This window comes from Camelus dromedarius, chromosome 10 (genome assembly GCF_036321535.1).
Source record: "Camelus dromedarius isolate mCamDro1 chromosome 10, mCamDro1.pat, whole genome shotgun sequence".
Taxonomy (NCBI): domain Eukaryota; kingdom Metazoa; phylum Chordata; class Mammalia; order Artiodactyla; family Camelidae; genus Camelus; species Camelus dromedarius.
This window is the reverse complement of record NC_087445.1, coordinates 5,645,803-5,664,153: the sequence shown is the minus strand read 5'-3', so window position 1 is coordinate 5,664,153 and position 18,351 is coordinate 5,645,803. Positions and strand designations below refer to the sequence as shown.

General features: G+C 37.5%; 1 protein-coding gene across 7 annotated transcripts in view; it reads left to right on the top strand.

Moving 5' to 3' along the window:
* The window catches only part of NTRK2 (neurotrophic receptor tyrosine kinase 2), a 327,821-nt gene that overhangs the window by 37,671 nt on the left and 271,799 nt on the right, over window positions 1–18,351 (top strand). For all 7 annotated transcript variants that reach the window (XM_064490120.1, XM_064490118.1, XM_064490117.1 and 4 more), the window contains 4 exons: window positions 751–905; window positions 13,400–13,536; window positions 14,049–14,181; window positions 16,616–16,921. In XM_064490120.1, the coding sequence (XP_064346190.1) occupies window positions 791–905; window positions 13,400–13,536; window positions 14,049–14,181; window positions 16,616–16,921 (691 nt within the window). In that variant the 5' untranslated portion in view covers window positions 751–790. The remainder of the gene's footprint in view (window positions 1–750; window positions 906–13,399; window positions 13,537–14,048; window positions 14,182–16,615; window positions 16,922–18,351) is intronic.

Genomic DNA, 18,351 nt, shown 5'->3' with positions numbered 1-18,351 from the left:
TGCCATCCACTGACGTTTGAACTTATTAAGTGTCAACACTTGAATCTCTGGCCTGGTTAGAAATAAGTATGTTGGCGGGAGGGTATAGCTCAAGTGGTAGAGCACATGCTTAGCATGCACAAGGTCCTGGGTTCAATCCCCAGTACCTGCTTTAAAAATAAATAAATAAGTAAATCTCCCAAAATATAAATAAATAAATTAGTAGATCTTAAAGTTCTCATTGCAAGAAAAAAATTAAAAAAAAAAAGAAAGCAGTATGTTAGTGTTCCTGAAACTTAACATTGGCTTCTTCAATTAAGAGTTTCCTTTTAACTGTGTAATAACTGTGATAAATTTGTTGTGACATCTTATTTTCCCCCAACTTATGAGACATCCTTTCCTATTCTGCATTATAGTTACTTCTGTTCCTATCTTGTTTCCCTATTAGTCCATTTATTCTCTACAGAGGTGTTTGCACGTAGCAGAAGATGAGTAGATAATAGGTAAATGATTGAATGATAAGTACTGTTATGCTATAAAGATTGGTGTGACTTCCAAAAATTGCCGACTAGAAAGGATTTGTAATGTTAATGCTTCATAAACACTTGTATAGTTGAAACTGGGGAGGGAAATAGCTCAGTGGTATAGCGCATGCTTGGCATGTACAAGGTCCTGGGTTCAGTCCCCAGTTCTTTCATTAAAAAAAGGTACTTACAATACTTAAAACTGAAAAAGAGAAGCCTGATTGGATTTCACTTTTTTTCCATGTAGGGTCCTGGTGGGCAATCCATTTACATGCTCCTGTGACATTATGTGGATCAAGACTCTTCAGGAGATTAAAACCAGTCCAGAAACTCAGGATTTGTACTGTCTCGATGAAAACAGCAGGAATATTTCACTGGCAAACCTGCAGATACCCAATTGTGGTAATTTACTTTTAAATTGATGAGTTCTACTGGCTATTCAGTCTTCTAATTGCCTTGGTATGGTAGCAAGCCCAGGAAAGTTACCACCACCCGGATTTTATATAGTACGCTGCTGCTGTCCCTGGAGTTGGGCAACATTTGTGTGCAGTCTGGAGAAATCAGCTGGGAGCAACTTTGCTGAGTTTTCTTTGCAAGTAGACTATTAATTCTGGATGGATGACTTTAAAGTGCATAGGGAAAAAAATGCACTGTTTATTCCTTTGTTGCTTTGTTCATTTGTTTGTTCATCCATCCAAAAAGTATCTGCGGATAATGTGGTACTTCGCTGGCCACGTATATACTTGATTGGCACTCAGGCCATGCAGAGGAAGGATCTCAGGGGGATAACGTGTCCTGGTGGCACAGGAACATGCAGTTCAATCCAGAACATTCCCTTAAACTTGTCTTGCAGCCAGATGTCTGTGTCTCTTGATGGGGCACCACAGATCTGCCCTTATCCATGCTGCCCCCATGTCTGGGTTTACAGTCTCCTCCTTGACTCTTGTCCCTCACTCCTCTCCTCAGCATTGTACTTCCAGAATTTAAAAGGGCACCATATGATAAAATTACAGCTCTGGGAGTGCCAGTGTGTTCACAAGAAAGGAAAATCCCAGTGTTCTGGTTAGGATTTTGCTGCTGAGGGCTCTTGTGACATACCTTGGCTATACCGACACATGCATATCATTCTTCTGTTGAAATTGTAATCAGTTAGTCAGCCAGTTAATCAGTTCACAGTTCAATTTGATCTTCTGGCCTTGTGGCTGGTGACACAGCAAAAAAACCATGTAGCACCTGGTTCTTGTCCGAGAGGATTCTGTAGATTAACCATAAATATCCAGTTCTTTGTTTTGAAAGGAGCCTCTAGTTTGGAGCCAATTTTCATTTAAGGAAAATATCACTGCTGCTCGTTTTTAATGAGAATGTAATAAAGGAATGGTAAGTGTTACTTTCTTCCCCTGAGGGGGTTTAGGAGACAGCAGTTTACCCTTCCCACAGATTTTTGTTGTAACTCGAGCCCTTTGGTTTCATAATGGGGGAATCAGACTTCATTCCCTTGTCAGCGTCCCTTGGCTTTGGTTAATAGCCAATACTTTAAAAAAATTTTTATAGCTATTTTTTCCTGATTGATAAGAGGATAACTGTTCTCTGTTCTGATATAAATTTATACTGTTCAAAGACATTGCCTCGAGGGACAAGAAATGCAATGTCAAGTCACCTGGCCGCTTGGCCGGCTCCCGCAGTCCCGTGGCTGTTGTGACCACGCTGTTTCAGCAACCACTGAGAGGAAAAAAGAGAAAGCATCTGACTCCTGCTCTGATTTCACAAAAGGCCTCTTAATAGACATCTGCTTTGCCCTTGCCTGAAACCAATTTGATTTTTTTAATTTTAATTTTTGGCCATATTGTCTTGACAGCATTCCTGTAAGACGCTCACCTAATGTGTTGTTGATAGACCATTGTGATTGGGGTAGGGGAGGGGTAGGAGTGAACTGGTTTTAATTTTTCCTGACCAGTTTGGCAATTTTCAATATTTTAAAATTTGTTTCCTACAAATGAGTCAATGAATTGTGTGTATGTGAGTGAGACTTTGAAACCACTTCCAGAGGACATGTATTTGATTATGACTGAAGGATTACATTTATGGTAACATTCACAGTTAATTTCAACATCAATGGTGCTTTTCAAAAAGCAGCATTAGGAAAGCCGAACTGCTCTCCTTCCTCCAGGAATTATTGGTAGTGAAGATGTTGAAAGACTAACACTTCCCTATGTTGGGGACCCAATCACTCATTCCTGGGCCTGGGGAGACACCCAGCCAGTTCTCTCCACTCAGACCATGTTTTGATCCAGTTGGTCCACTCCCGGGACCTAACCCCATCTTGCCTGTGTGAGGTGGCCCCTATGATAGATTTCCTTTAAGACTCAGTAGGGGTCACCCAGTTGACAACAGGCTACCATTCATGTGACTGATTGGTAATCTCACTCAAGAGCTTGATTTGGTTTTGTTTCTTTAAAACTACAGATGTCATCTTGTTGGGGTGCTGATCTCTAGTGTTTTCTGATTGTGGTGGTGAGAAACTCACTTACAGAAGCCTTTTCATAGATATATTTAAAGCTCCAGAAGTGATGTGGCCCAAAGGTTACTGCAGGCAGGGTTGGCCTTGGAAATAGTTGGTTACTGACATCCCCTCTCTGAATTGCTCTCCAGAATGAAGGTTGTTCATTAATAATGTTCTAGTCCAGAATAAAAAAAAATTAAATGATAAAAAAGAAAAGGTTAACTGATAGACTTATTTTTTGTGTTCTTAAAGTATCTTGTTCTTTCTCAATTTTTATTTTCTTTCCAAATATGTTTTATTTATTTATAATTGCACAAATAGCATTGGTACATTTTGTTGCAAAAATAATTTCCTACATTTACACATAAAGCTTGTCTTTTTCTTGTTTGTGACCATTTCAGGTCAGTAGTCATAGCTCTTTCATATTCTTTTTACTCATTGCGTGGTATTCATGGTAGAACATACCTTAATTATATTGACTCTTCCATATTGATGGACATTTCCACTTTACTATAACATGTTTTAACAGGCATCCTTATATATGATCTTCATACATGTGTACAGATGCAAAGGTTTTTCTAGAGTATATAGCGACCAGGAAGCAGAATTTTTGGTTAACATGATTTGCACATTAAAAAGTAGTAGTACCAATTTATAACCACCTCAGCAAAGTATTCCTTGACATGAGCTAACATCTTACTTTTGGTCTCTCTAAAAATGGTATGTCATTACTTTTTAGTTTGCATTTTCTTGACTACCGTTATCTTCTGTGTTTATTAGACGTTGCGTGTTTCTTCGGTGAATTGCCTATTTATATCTTTCGTCTGCTTTTCTATAAGGCTTCCCTTCATTTTCTTCTAGCGGTAGTGTTCTTTGTTTTTATTTTCTTAACTGTTTGAAAATTATAAATTACGTTTCTGTGTTTGTAAATATACAATGCCAACATATTTACCACACATATTTAAACACATTTTTCTCTAAGTATCTAGAGATAACCCCCAACAAGTTGAGAAAAGATACTTTTACTTCCGTTTACTTTCTCCTCCCTCCTCTCAGATTGTTATCATCTGGGATTTTATTTTTAGATTGTTACTTAACATTTTTGAAGATTTATTGTTTCTTTGTTGATTTTTGTATTCTGCTACTTCCTCTTGAAGTGGTTTTTCTTTTTGCTGGAGTATATCCTCTAATATTTCTTTCCGAGAAATTAAAAAATAAAATCTTCAAGTTCTTGCCCAGCAGAATATCAACCTGCATTTTTTCTTCTCATTGGAATTGGCTGAGTATAAAATTCTAGACTCAAGATAACTCTTAGCATTTTGCGGATATTATACCGTGTTTTCCTTGTGTTTAGGGTTGCTGATGAGCAGCCCAAGGCCAGTCTGATGCTTGTTTCTTTATAGGTAATCTGTGCTTTTCTTTTTCCTCTAGAAGCTTTTAGGATTTTCCCCTTATGCATATTATTCTTAAATTTTACTACAGTGTAACTAGGCATGTGTGTATGTGTGTGTGTATTTAAAAATTTATTTTGTTTGACATGCAGTGTTCCTTTTCAGTATGAGTGTTCACATCTTCAGCTCTGGAAGAATTTTCTAATTTATTTAGATGGTTATTTACACTTCTGGCTCCTCTTTCCATACCTCTCAGCCTTTCTGTAATACTTTCCATCTGCTTGTCCTTTTGTACTACATAATGGGAGAATTGTTTACTTACTTCTTTGCCCTTCAGCTGTTTCTCCAGCTACTGAATTTTCCCCTTCTGCCAGTCAATTTTTAATTTCTGAAATCTCTAGTAAATTTTTTTTTTTAATGACTGAAACATCCTTTTCCATAGTGGAGTTCACCATATCTCTAGGGTATCAAAATACCTAGCATGACTGATTTTTTGCGCATAAACTTTCCTCACTCATTGCTTCTACCTGGGGGCACCTGCAGTCTTTGTTGGATGCTGTGCCCCGGGGGGAGGGCAGGGCTGGGACGTGGAAAGGTTATTCCTCTTGTTGCTTCTACTTGTTTTCTCAACCAGTGACCCTGTGGCTTAGTGGAGGCAAGCCCCACTCTGCCCTGTGGTCTACCCCTTCAGTCTCACGTCAGCCTAGAGCGTCCTTATTTTGTACAGCACATACTTGTGTGTCTGTTTGGAACTGTGCTGCTTTTTTTTTTTTTTTTTAAATTTTATTTCCCTTTTTTCTCTTGTTCAGAAATTTCTCGTAGTTCTCATCCACCAACAGTATGCCTTCTGTTTTCTGACATGGTTCTGGATTTTAAAAAAAACAAAAACCTAGTTTCTAGAGATTTGAGATGAGAAGGGGAGACTTCAGTTTGGAGTTTAGTCATATATTAATTTTCCTCATGATCGTTTCCCAACTGTGGTTCTTTAAGAGAAGACAGACAAATTGAGCAGTAAACTATGTTATGCTGTCGAATTTAAATTCGGTCTCTGAAATTCCATGTTGGAGAAATTGGATAATATCCCAAAATTTTTAACTTAGATGTCTTGTTTAAAACATGGATTTATGGTCAGTTGGCTTATCTTTTAGTCCTCACTCTCAACAAACTTTCAAAACATACCTGTTGTCTTTAATTAAGTCAGATTCCTGGAGTGCATCCTGTTTCCACTTTTTTTTTTTTTTGGATGAATCTTGTTAGTGAACTCTAAAAGTAACTCATAAGAGTTTGGTCTTTGTATTTCATCATTGCAAACCCAACAATTTGCCAGTAACTATGGCCATTGCATTTGGTTTGCAACTGGTAATATTTTAATTTCAATAAAAAAAGAGCTCTTGGGATTTCATTCCTTCATAAGGTGGGCTTTCTTTAAAAATGTCCCCTTTTGGTATTTCATCATGTAAGTATTATATGATGAACAAATTCTCTACATTTTATAAGCAAAAATACATCCACCATGGTGCCTGCTGTATCCCTTGAACGTAACAGGTACTTGATTAATTTTTGCTGAATTGATCAATTAATAAATGCATGAACCATATTATATTAATGATCAGATTGGACCAGATTTTTAATATGATGCTCCAGATATTTCAGTTAAGTGAAGATAATGTAAACATTTATACTATTCTAGCCAAAATATTCCATATTTTAGCATTTTATAGCTCCCTTTGAAATTTCTGTCATCATTGCATTTTGAGCAAATCATAATTTTTCTTTTTCCTTCTGCCGGTAGCGATTGAGCAAGCAGGGTAGACAGAGCTGGGAAGTTTTTTTTAATTTAATTTTTTTAAATTTAATTTTATTTTTATTGAAGTACAGTCAGTTACACTGTGTCAATTTCTGGTATATGGCACAGTGTCCCAGTCATGCATATACATACATATATTCGTTTTCAGTAAAGGTTATTTTAAGATATTGAATATAGTTCCCTGTGCAATACAGAAGAAATTTTGGTTTTTTAAATCTATTTTTATGTATAGTGGCTAACATTTGCAAACCTCAAACTCCCAAATTTATCCCTTTCCACCCTCTTTCCCCCAGCAACCAGAAGATTGTTTACTATGTCTGTGAGTCTGTCTCTCTTTTTAGATGAGTTCATAAGTGTCCTTTTTTATTTCCTTTTTTTTAGATTCCACAGGGCTGGGAAGTTTAACTGCACCATCCCCATCCCCATTAACATCACAGTCAAAATGTCTCACAGTATTTTTCTAACAGCCCCTCCTGCTGTGAATGACTGTAAATTTATTCATGCTGTGAAACGTGTTGTGGTCTGCTTCTCCACAAGGTCCTTCTTAACCTTAGAAAAACTTCATTAATTGCAAAGCAACAAAGCATATTCTTATAAAATTTCCACATTCTTCAGGAAAAAATGTGTTCCTGTGAGCACTGGTTCTGAAGACAGAAACTAAATCACACAAGTGCTAAGGAAGAATGGTGATTTTTCCAGGCTGTGTTGATTTATCACTCCTTATAAAAACGTTCTTGCTACTTCTTTTAGTGTTTTTCAGTGACATTATTTATAACATTGTATATTCTAAATTTTTGTACTCAATTCCTGTACATGTGATTGATCTTCAGTAGTTAGTTTTGCAGTACAAACCTTTCAAGCTTTTCCCTGGGCTGAATGGAATTATGAAAGAACAGTGTAATTAATACTTTAATTTTTTGTACTATAATTATGATTTAAATCTCTGGAAGAGAGCTTCTCCAGGAAGCGTTGATAGTGGATGAAATGCTCTGTTTTAAGTAGGCAACAAATATATTTAAGAAAGGTAGTATTCTTTTGGGTCAAGTTGAAACAATCCCTCAACCCATTTTACTAGTAATTAGTTACCATAGAACATACTAGCCCCACAGTGAATATAAGATGGTAATTCAGTTAGGGGTTGAAGGACTGTGTAGTTACAGCATAAAACACCCTGAATGGTCATGGACTGAAATCAGCCTTGCCTTTGGTTTCTTTGTTATTTATAATGACAGTTTCAATTTTCTACTTTTCCAATCTTCAAACTTTTATTGTAGAGCCTCCTTAAGACACATCAACAAAATATTATTTATGTTGGGAAAGGTCAGTTCACAGGTGCCCAGGAGGAGAGCCCTGTTTTAACTGATTTTGATGACTTATTTTTAAGATTTACTTTTGATTTCCACTGTACTTTGTAGTATACTTACCCGTTAAGCATATTTGTACATATTCCTTCTTTTGTTTCTTTTAAACCGGGAAAATAGACTGATAGTCATTCTACTTTGTTGGCATTCATGGAAGAGTAAAGGAAATGCTGCATCAATACTCCATATGTAAGTTAGATTGGTCAAAAACATTATTTTCCTGGCATTTTAGCTGGATTTCTTATCCCTTAAAAGCGTGTACAAAGTCTAGTTTACTGCGTTGCTTCCTTTTCTTAGAGATCAGGTTTTATCTACTAAGACGCAGCAAGCCACATGGTGGACCATTGCTTTTCTTTATCTTTTTTAGAATGGCAAATAAAGCCGTTTTTCCTAACATCAGCTGCTGTTGAGATTTTTGTGTTTAGAGGCTCTGTGGTTGCTGTCACTGTCATGACACAGCTCACGCAAGCCTAGGAGCACAATTTCCCATTTGAGCTTGGAAAGTCACTTTGCTAATTTTCTGTCATTTTTGCAACCAGGTGTAAAGCAGCCACTTCTAAATAGGTCAGGCTCACGCTGGCTTCTTCCCTGGGAGTGAAATAGATACGTTTAAGGGGTACAGAAATTAGAAGGTATGCTAAGAAGGTAGAAAGCGAGTGGAGGGAAGACAGAGAAGACAAAAATCATGCTTTACTTGCATATTTGTGTACACATGGAGTGATGACCCAATAGGAAATAAACAGAGCTCAGGATCACTAAAATGAGGTGAGAAAGAACTTAATCTAGACCTGCAGATGCATATTGAAAAATAAAACCCAAACTTGACCCATTTCATTTATTTCCAAGCCAAGTTCATATTCCCAAGTGTTTAGAGGTTAGTTTTCCTTAATTATTAGGAAGCGAGAACATGCATACTTTGAATTAGTAATCAAAGGGTCTAGTCAATATTGTTAACTCTCAGGAAGTGCGCACTAGTAGATGGGAGCAGAGACGTGGAAGTGCCCAGTAAAGGAGGCAGCTGATCAGTGTATGGGCGAAAGCCCTGAACAGACAGCTGTGGGCCTGGGCCGGCCCCCACTCACTAGCTGTTTACCTGTGAATACGTGGTAAGCTTTTACTTCTTCATCTGGAAATAGGGATTCTAATGACATCTGCTTTCTAGAGCTTTTAGTCTGGCTAATAAGATAAGATGGGAAATATTTCAGATGAGGTCTAGTGCATGTCAAGTCCTTAGTAAATATTAGCTATTAATGTTATTACCAACATCCATATGAATATTTAGCTTTAAAATGTATTTTACATTGAAATTTAAACATGTATGTATCTTATATTTTGTCAAATTACTTCAGATAAAAATAAAGCCATAATATGATACCACAGAGAAATGGTGTGTACTGAAGCTTGGGGAATGTAAGATCAACATTGTAAGTTGACTATACTTCAATTAAAAAAAAAGTTAAATGGTTCTTATAGAGCAGGGCTTCTTAGAGCTCTTAATATGGTAATGTGCATAGTGAACATTCAGAGTTACAGAAATTCCTATAGTTTGGTTTTTTTTTTTTTTTCAATCTTGGATTTTTTTTTTTTCCTACACAGAGCATCTCAAAGAATTAGAGTTCCACAAAACATTTAGAGGAGAAAGTTTGGTGGACTAGTTGATTGCTCAGGCCCCTGTCAGGTTTAAGAAAAATAGTTGTACAGACAAAAACCTGTTGAACAATTGTCCAACACCCATTGTCTAAACCCATGCTACTCAAAGTGTGGTCTGTGGGACAAGGAGTTTGTTAGAAATCTAGATTCTGAGGTCCCAACATATTTAACAAGATCTGCTGGTGATTCTTGTGCATATTAAAGTGGGAGAAGCCCTAGTCTAAAGGTTGATGTTTTCTGCTGAAGTCTTCTGGCTGGTTTGTCCTTTCCAAATACATCCAGGTCAATAGCCATTGACACCAAGGTGTCTGTTTGCCTTGGCAGCTGGTCATCTCTTAATCTCCAGTGAGGTTTCTCACAGTGTAAAGGAAGACAGCCCTGAAGATGAAATCAGCGTCCCTTTCCAGTGGTGCTAGAAGCTCTTGGAAGCATTACTGAGCTTTGCTCTGTACTTGTGCTGATTTCAAATCTTATTAAGCCAGGAAGTGGTGCCTGGCAAATGGTTTATCCTGCCTTGGCTATTCATGCTTCCCAATTCATTTTTATTGTGCTAATTAAACCTCAAGTGATATTTCAAGTACAGATTGTTTTTTCCATTATTGAATCTTTGGCCAGCATATTAATGCTGTAGAATTAACGTGAGTCAGATGCTTACTCATTTGTGGAAGACTTTACATTGAAAAGATCTAGACTTGGCCAATTTTGCACAGACTCCTTTGGAAACTGCTATGACAGGGTGATACAGTTTCTCTATAAATAAAGGAGACTCACTCTTCCCTCGCAAATAGACATGTAATTATTTTTTAAATGAACCAAATTCCTCGATTGTGGATATGTATTGGTATTTATAGTCTGTGCTGAAATGGATGTGTGCAGTCTGGGAAGGTAGTATATTGCAGTGGTGAACACCTTGATTTTTGACTTGACATCCCAGGTACTGGGGCAACTTTGGAAGATGTATTTGAGTTTTCCAAAACTCATATTCTTCATTAATTAAATGAGGAAGAATACTTAACTTCAGGCTTGGATGTAAGGATTAAATTAAATGAAACAAAATTTTAAAGTACTAGACAGGAGTTTCTGGTTCAGTGAATGCCCAATAAATGCTATTACTAGTACTGTAATTAAGCAAACATTTTTAGAATTGTTAGTCATGTAAACTTAGGCTTGAAGGGAAAAAAAAAACGACAGTAGATTTCATAGGGGAAATTAAGATTATGGCATAGCATTCTCTACTGAGAATCTCTTTATTTTAGCCTCTATTGTGCTCCAAATTTCTAAGCTGTTAGATATATTTACAAAAGATAGGAAATGTACACCCTAGGTTAATATTTGAGGTGCCAAGAAGGGTGTCTTCAAGCTCCATTGGTGGAGTCCAGCTGGTGGAGGAGGTCATACCTTAAGAACAAGCACCAAAATGAAAACCTCAAAAGATTTGGAAGGTAAATCTGAGGCAATCTCCCCATAAATAGAGCAAATAGACAAAAAGATAGTAAATAAGAGAGAAGGGTTTATAATCAGGTGAGGTATCCAGAAGGTCCAATCTCCAAATAATAGGAGAGCTAAATGGTGAGAAAGCATTATGTCATAGTTGAACTGGCATCATTTTTTCCCTTTCTTAGTGGTGCATATCACAGTGTTGTTTCCTATAATTAAGGCTGTCCTTTGTATTTCCATACAAATTTTAGAATTATTTGTTCTAGTTCTGTGAAAAGTGCCATTGGTAGTTTGATAGAGATTGCATTGAATCTGTAGATTAGTATGGTCATTTTAATAATATAAATTCTTCAAATTCATGAGCACAGTGTATCTTTCCATCTGTTTGTGTTGTCTTCAATTTCTTTCATCAGTGTCTTATAGTTTTCTGAGTACAGTTCTTTTACAACTCTTTAGTTAGATTTATTCTTAGGTATTTTATTATTTTTGATGAAATTGTACATGTGATTTTTTTTTCTTAATTTCTTTTTCTGGTAGTTTGTTGTTAGTGTATAGAAATGCAACAGATCTCTGTATATTAATTTTGTACCCTGCAGCTTTATCGAATTCATTGGTGAGCTCTAGCAGTTATTTGGTGGCATCTTTAGGATTTTCTATGTACTGCATCAGGTCATTTTCAAACAGTGACTGTTTTACTTCTTCCTTTCCAATTTGGATTCCTTTTATTTATTTTCCTTGTCTGATTGCTGTGGCTAGGACTTCCAATACTGTGTTGAATAAAAGTGGCAAGAATGGGCATCCTTGTCTTGTTCCTGGTCTTAGAGGTAGTTTGAGTGTTTTTTTTAATGACAAGTTTATGTAGAATAATAGACTCTTCAAACTATGTGAGTATATATTTTGATTAAAAAATACATATTTTTAAGAAGTCACCTAAATCATTGGCTTCAAGAAGATGAAAAAAAAAAAAAAACAACATTTCTTACATCTTGCCATGATGCACTTCTTAATATATCAGGAAGCTTAATTGTCTTGGAAGTTGTCACCAACTATTAGAGCTAGAAAAAATAGAACTGGATCTTCTAATTGAACAATGTAATTTTATAGAGAAGAAAATGCATTGAGAGAGGAAAAATAACTCACCCAAGGTCACATAGTATAAGGCAGGTTTAGGGTCTAGGGCTCCTGAGTCCTGACCCAGTGTTCATTTCAGTTAACTACACTGCCTCTTGACCACTCGTACGTGCTTCATCACCCCTTATAACTCAGAGTATTAGGGGGTGGTTTGAAGCCCTGTGAAAGATACAGCACTGCTCTCTGTTGGATGCTGACAGGAAGGAAGGGTTCTGAAGAGGTTGCACCAGCCACTGAAAGCTGGACCTTGTTGGGAAGTCCTCTATCAAAGGTGGGAATACCATTATACATATACGGTATAAATCTTGTTGTAGTATGGTTTCAGTAATAAATAGTATGGCTTTGTCGGTAAGGACTGTGTCATAAGAGAAGGATTTGTGCATAGTATTGTGAGGATGGTGGGTCAGATACCACTAGGTGGGCGGGTTAATTGCAGTTTAACAGCTGCTGAAGATGAATTGCCTTTCCTGACCCCTGGGTTACTCCTGAGTTAATGATGTGTCATAGTTCTGTGGGGTACAGCTGTTGGGGTGAATGCAGTCCTAAGCAGAGTTTCTGATACCAGCTGAGGGACTTGCTTGATTGGCAGGACCTGACATACTTTGAGACCCACCTTCACGTTAAAAATACTATGATTAAAAGCAGTATATTGGCACAACACTGTAAAAATGACTGTAACTCAATAAAAAATGTTAAGAAAAAAGCAGTATAAACATCCAAATGGTGTAATAGTTTAATGAAGTGATAGCATTAATAAAGAAAAGCCGGCTTTTGAAATACAAAAGTATAAAAATGATACTCTCCTGAAATGTTAAAAAGTATTTATAAGCTTCAAATTTTCGTTTGATAACAAGTACTTTCTCAGGAGTTTTCCAGAAAAGAACTTTTCGTTGGAATAAGGATCCATATAAATTTTTTCATCTTATCGTAAATAGGATGACCAAATTTACCTAAAATATTTAACTATGATTTATATAACTGTTATGGTTCAAGCTTCGTGTCTTTGAAAAATGCTTTGTAACCAAATTTTCTTCCATAGTTGGACTCTTTCAAAATCTAGGTCTGATTTTTAAATATGTATTTCAAAAATCATAGTCTGTCTCTCTCAAAATCTAGTTCTGGTAGTGGGTTAGATTTATTAGCTATTTAATGCAAAAATGGATTTATGCAAAAATTGTAGATGCCTCCCACCCATTTATCCTTGATTATTAAAAAATGGAGGAGAGAAAACTGGAGGTGGGGGAAATAAGATGGTCTACAAATACAGTGACTATTTATGTGCCAAATACTAGATTAATAACTGTAAAATGGAAAAGGAGTTAGAAGATATAGTTCTATAAACTAGTGGGTTTTTTTTTTTAAATTAAAGTTATTCTGCAACATCATTTTTAAGAAATATGCAAAATTTGTTTTCAGATCTCATTACAGCACATTTTTTGGTTCACATCAAATCTGTAAAGCTTATCAACCTGACACTTTTTCAGAGCAACATAAAGCAGTCTCAGAAATTAAATAATTATTGACCTTAAAGCAGAAAAGAGTTTTCAGTTTGCTGCTGTTATTTTGATAATGCGTTTAAGTCTTTGTATATGTCTCCCTTTTCTTTTCTTGTTGCACAGGTTTGCCGTCAGCAAATTTGGCCGCACCTAACCTCACTGTGGAGGAGGGAAAGTCTATCACATTGTCTTGTAGTGTTGCAGGCGATCCAGTTCCGAATTTGTACTGGGATGTCGGTAATCTGGTTTCCAAGCATATGGTAAGGCTTGTGTTTGGCTGAGCATTCCTAGAAATGAAAGTGTCTCAGAACTTGAGATTGTATTGACCTAGTGATGATCATTTAATATTTTATAGGGCCACACGATGATTTTTTTTTTTTTGCTATACATTTACTTTCTATCTATTCTTCCTTAGCAAAGACTGGTGCAGGTTGCATTTGAGTTATGTATACCCAATAGATGGCAAAGTCTGTAGGTCTCTAGTGAGCTTTTTGTATCACTGTGAGCAAGGGGAGTGACTCTCCTTGTGGACTTTTCCCTTGGAGGAAGGTAGGTAGGAATTCAAGGATTAAATCAACCTCACACATTAAAGAATTGAAATCTAGAGAAATAGAATAACTTCTGTTTTATTCCTTTGCCTGAGCCTGATTAGGCTGGAAACCTTTTCTGATGTTATAGGTATTTTTCTCTAGTTAGGGGAAGAAACTCCAAATCTTGTCACTTTGGGTTCAGTCCTAATCGAGATTATTTTTGTCTGTTAATTCATTTGTAGAATGAAACAAGCTACACACAGGGCTCCTTAAGGATAACTAACATTTCATCTGATGACAGTGGAAAGCAAATCTCTTGTGTGGCAGAAAATCTTGTAGGAGAAGATCAAGATTCGGTCAACCTCACTGTACATTGTACGTAATCAGACCGGCATGTGTTTTTAATAGCAAATGATCGTGGACACACCTACATTGGTTGTTGGGGTCCTCTGGGTACTGTTCTGATGTGTTAGGAAAAAAAAAGTATATGCAGTTTTTCGTGCATACATGATTAAGAAATGTTACCAGCCCTTTTCACTTGTTCTGTTTCTGCTAATCTCCCTTGTTCATGTGTTGTCTTTAAGCTTCTTTTCGATCTTAAGCTTGTCCTCTTGTGCCTTCTCCTATCTCTTTGATAGAACATATTTTGAGCTGGTTATCCTCCTCTTGTTAATGAGTTGTAGTTTAACTTCTGATAAACCAGTTTCTAAATTTTTTTTTTCTCTACAAAAGCAATATGAAGCTTTAAAGTTGTGATACTTAAAGTACTGGGCTGGCTCTTCACAAAGACCTAATTGTACTGTTGATACAAAAAACAGAAAACAAAAAAAACCTCATTAGTTTGACATCAAGCTTCTGTGGGGAGTTGGAGTTCTATTTAAATTATGGAAAATTATCACCTGCAAAAGATGTTTATTATTATAATTGTTTTAAGTTTATATCTACATTGGAACTAAGATATGGGCTATTAATGCTTCTTAAACTTTTGTGTATTTTCTAGTATTATAAACCACACAACATATATCTTAACATTCCAGATTGCGGCATTTGTATTCAGTAAAAAAAATACATAATCTTCACATCGTTGCAAATTCGAGCTGTCATGGTATAAATTAATGAGGTTTTACTCTGTTTGGATTAGGATTTGGATGAGAAAACCATGAGTGTGCATGTGTGTAAGTATGAATACACATTACACACATGTAGCACAAGGTGTCCATACACTGGTTAACATTCACTCAGAGCACACGTTCGGTATGTGATCGTTGGAGTGAATGACTGAAATCACCAACCTTTTGTCACTGTCAGTACTACCCCAATGCCCAGTAGGTCCTGGACTCATAATTTTTCATCATTTTGACCCATTTGGAAGCTTGAAATCAATGTTATCTCCAAACACATGCAACCAGCTTCGACTTTATGTCCTTAAATCAACACCTCACAAAAAAGCTCATTTGAGCATGGTAGCCGGAAAAAGTGGGGCCTGGGCGTGGGGACCTGGGCTGGTGGGGTGAAGGTGAGTGTTGTCCCTGCCCCACTGTGGTCCTTGTGTTTGTAACAAGACCTACAAATGAGGGCACTCAAATTCGACTTTTTCTCAGTTTAGGTTAATTTCTATGTAGTCCCTATGGTCTGGAGAGTTGGCCTTGCCTACCAAGGTTTAGATAACAAGTAGAAGGAATAAGTGATAAAGAATATTAATGACGGAGAGAACCTTTTCAGTGACCCTACTTGGAGTGTGCTCGTTAGCAGGCTATGGTTTTCCCCTCTTTGTGTGATGAACATATGCAGTCAAGACACAGTGCATGGATCAGGCACTGAGAGATCTGGATTCCTGGTCCAGATTTTCCTCACTTGGTAACCTTGACCAAGTCACTTAACCTCATGGCACTTGGATTTCTTCATCCGGTAAATGATGCTATTAGGTCTCAAAAGTCTCTTCTAGGCCTTGATTTTGTAATTATCAAAGTCAGATCACATTAAAACAAGCGATTATGAGGAATCTGAAGAATCTTCGCTCAGGATGAGTACTCTGTTTAAAGATGTCACTTGATAGTGTTTGCTTCCCTTAAGCATATAGTGCTTTATATTTAATGTTAAAATAATCTCTAGCTTGTTCAGGTTTAGACAGGACCTCAGACATTTAAAGGATCAAAATATTGACATCTGAAATTCTAGCAAAAACGGACTGTACAGTAGTGGAAAGTGATGCTTTTAAAGAGCATTTACTGTTGACAATCAGTGAAAAATGTATCAGTTTATCAGACTTTATAATATAATCAGTCAACATGGGTAGCAACATTCATTACATTGACCAGTTTGCTTTGTTTTAGATAAGCTATGTGAGATCAGGGCTTCAGACAAGATCTCCAAAGTCATTTTTGTCATTAATTTGTATCATTTAGTCAAGTGCTGTAGAAATAGTGCCCCTCAGTGTTTTGGTGATGAATCTCCCTAGTATCAAGGCATATATATTAGAAACCAAAGTCAACTTCAAATGAACCTTTTCCACTGACAGAAGTCTCTGGGATCTGTTTGGAGCTGATTCTCACAATGACTAGATGTGAGAATGACTGTGATACTGGGTCTTAAGTGAGGCAGGGAAAGGAATCTCTCTGAAGCTCTCTGTAGGGAGTTAAATCAACCTAGATGCTGATACAAAATATTGATGGCTTCCAGAGTCTCTCGTCATGTGTTTTCTTAAACCAAACAATGGTGGAATAAAACCCCCTATCGATGACACAGAAATCTGGAGATGGGGAGAATTCTGAGCTTTCTGATGCTATTAACTCTCTCTTTTTCAATTTAGTTGCTCCAACTATCACATTTCTCGAATCTCCAACCTCAGACCACCACTGGTGCATTCCATTCACTGTGAAAGGCAACCCCAAACCAGCGCTTCAGTGGTTCTATAACGGGGCAATTTTGAATGAGTCCAAATACATCTGTACTAAAATCCATGTCACCAATCACACGGAGTACCACGGCTGCCTCCAGCTGGATAACCCCACCCACATGAACAATGGGGACTACAAGTTAGTAGCCAAGAATGAGTATGGGAAGGATGAGAAACAGATTTCTGCTCACTTCATGGGCTGGCCTGGAATCGATGATGGTGAGTAGCTCATGTTTTTGCATCTGGGTAGAGGATAGGCTACATCACTTAACTCTTGATAAAATCATGCATGCCGTAAACCACACTCAAACCCAGGGGCTTAAAATACAATTACGTAGTCTTGCTCGTGGACCTGTAGATCAGCTGAGGAAATTGTGTTGCGTGCGCTTTTGTTCTGGGGCGCAGGTGAGGCAGCAGTGGCTACACAGGAGATCTGCTTCTGACGATGAGTGCAGGATGTGAGAGGACAACACAAAATGTGCAAGGCTTCTTAAGTCCTAGGTTCATGATTGGCTCATGGTTAAATATGCCATTGGCCAAAGCAAGTCATGGGGCCAAAGCCAAATCGAGGAGCAGGGACCCACGCTCCTCCCACTGAGGTGATGGGGATGAATAATTTTGAACGATACTCTGAGAACATGCATGATTTTTTAAATTTTTATTTTATTATTTTTTAATTAAAGTATAGTCAGTTTACAGTGTTGGGTCCATTTCTGGTGCACAGCATAATGTTTCAGTCATCCATGTACACATATTCCTTTTCCTATTCTTTTTCATTATAGGTTACTCCAAGATATTGAATATAGTTCCCTGTAGCACACATTATTTTGATCTCAAGTGTTAGATGAGATTTTGTCCCCATAATGGCAAAACCCATGCAAATCTGCGAGCACATGGACTGTGTTTGGTTGGCTCATGAACTATATAAGATGTATTTCTAGCCCCTTATCCATTTGGAATGCAGAATCCTGCTCCCCCTTCCATGGCTGAGAGACCATGGGATGTTTTGCTTCCCTGGGCTGTCTGAGTTGAGGCATCCTCTGACTGGATCCTGAATTGCTTTCTTAGGAGTGGTGATCATTCCCATCTGACCAATGGTTTGGGTTGGGAAAAGGATGGCTGGCATCAGGAGTCCCTTCCATGGCCAGCAGGAGAGTTCCAGTGACAGCAGGGACAATATTCATGCTCTTACCTGCCTCAGATACTCGTGTTCAGTGCAGTGTTCTTACCTGCTTAATTGTGTTACCCAAATACCTGATACCACTGTGGAGGCTGAAGCCTGTGTTTGGATATTGGGACCTATACATGAATAGAATTCCTTACCCAATTAGCTCCGAGTTAATCAAAGACATATAAAGCTGGCTTGGCAGAGGGGAGGTGAAAAAAGAGAAATTTGGAGGCTGCGAGGCAGAGACTGCTTGGACAGCGTGTATTAGTAGTGTGACTCTCAGGACGGCTCCATCGACAAAGGTGGTGGCTGGAGAGCCCCCTTCAGCAAACAGTAAATGAGAATGCAGTAATTCTCCCTACACAGTACGTCTTCCCATTATCCTGATATTTATTCAACATTAAACACGCAAGCTTCCTTAGCGTGCTTAAAATGTGATTTGAATTACATAAGTTTGATTTACAAACAGCCTTTCAGGAGC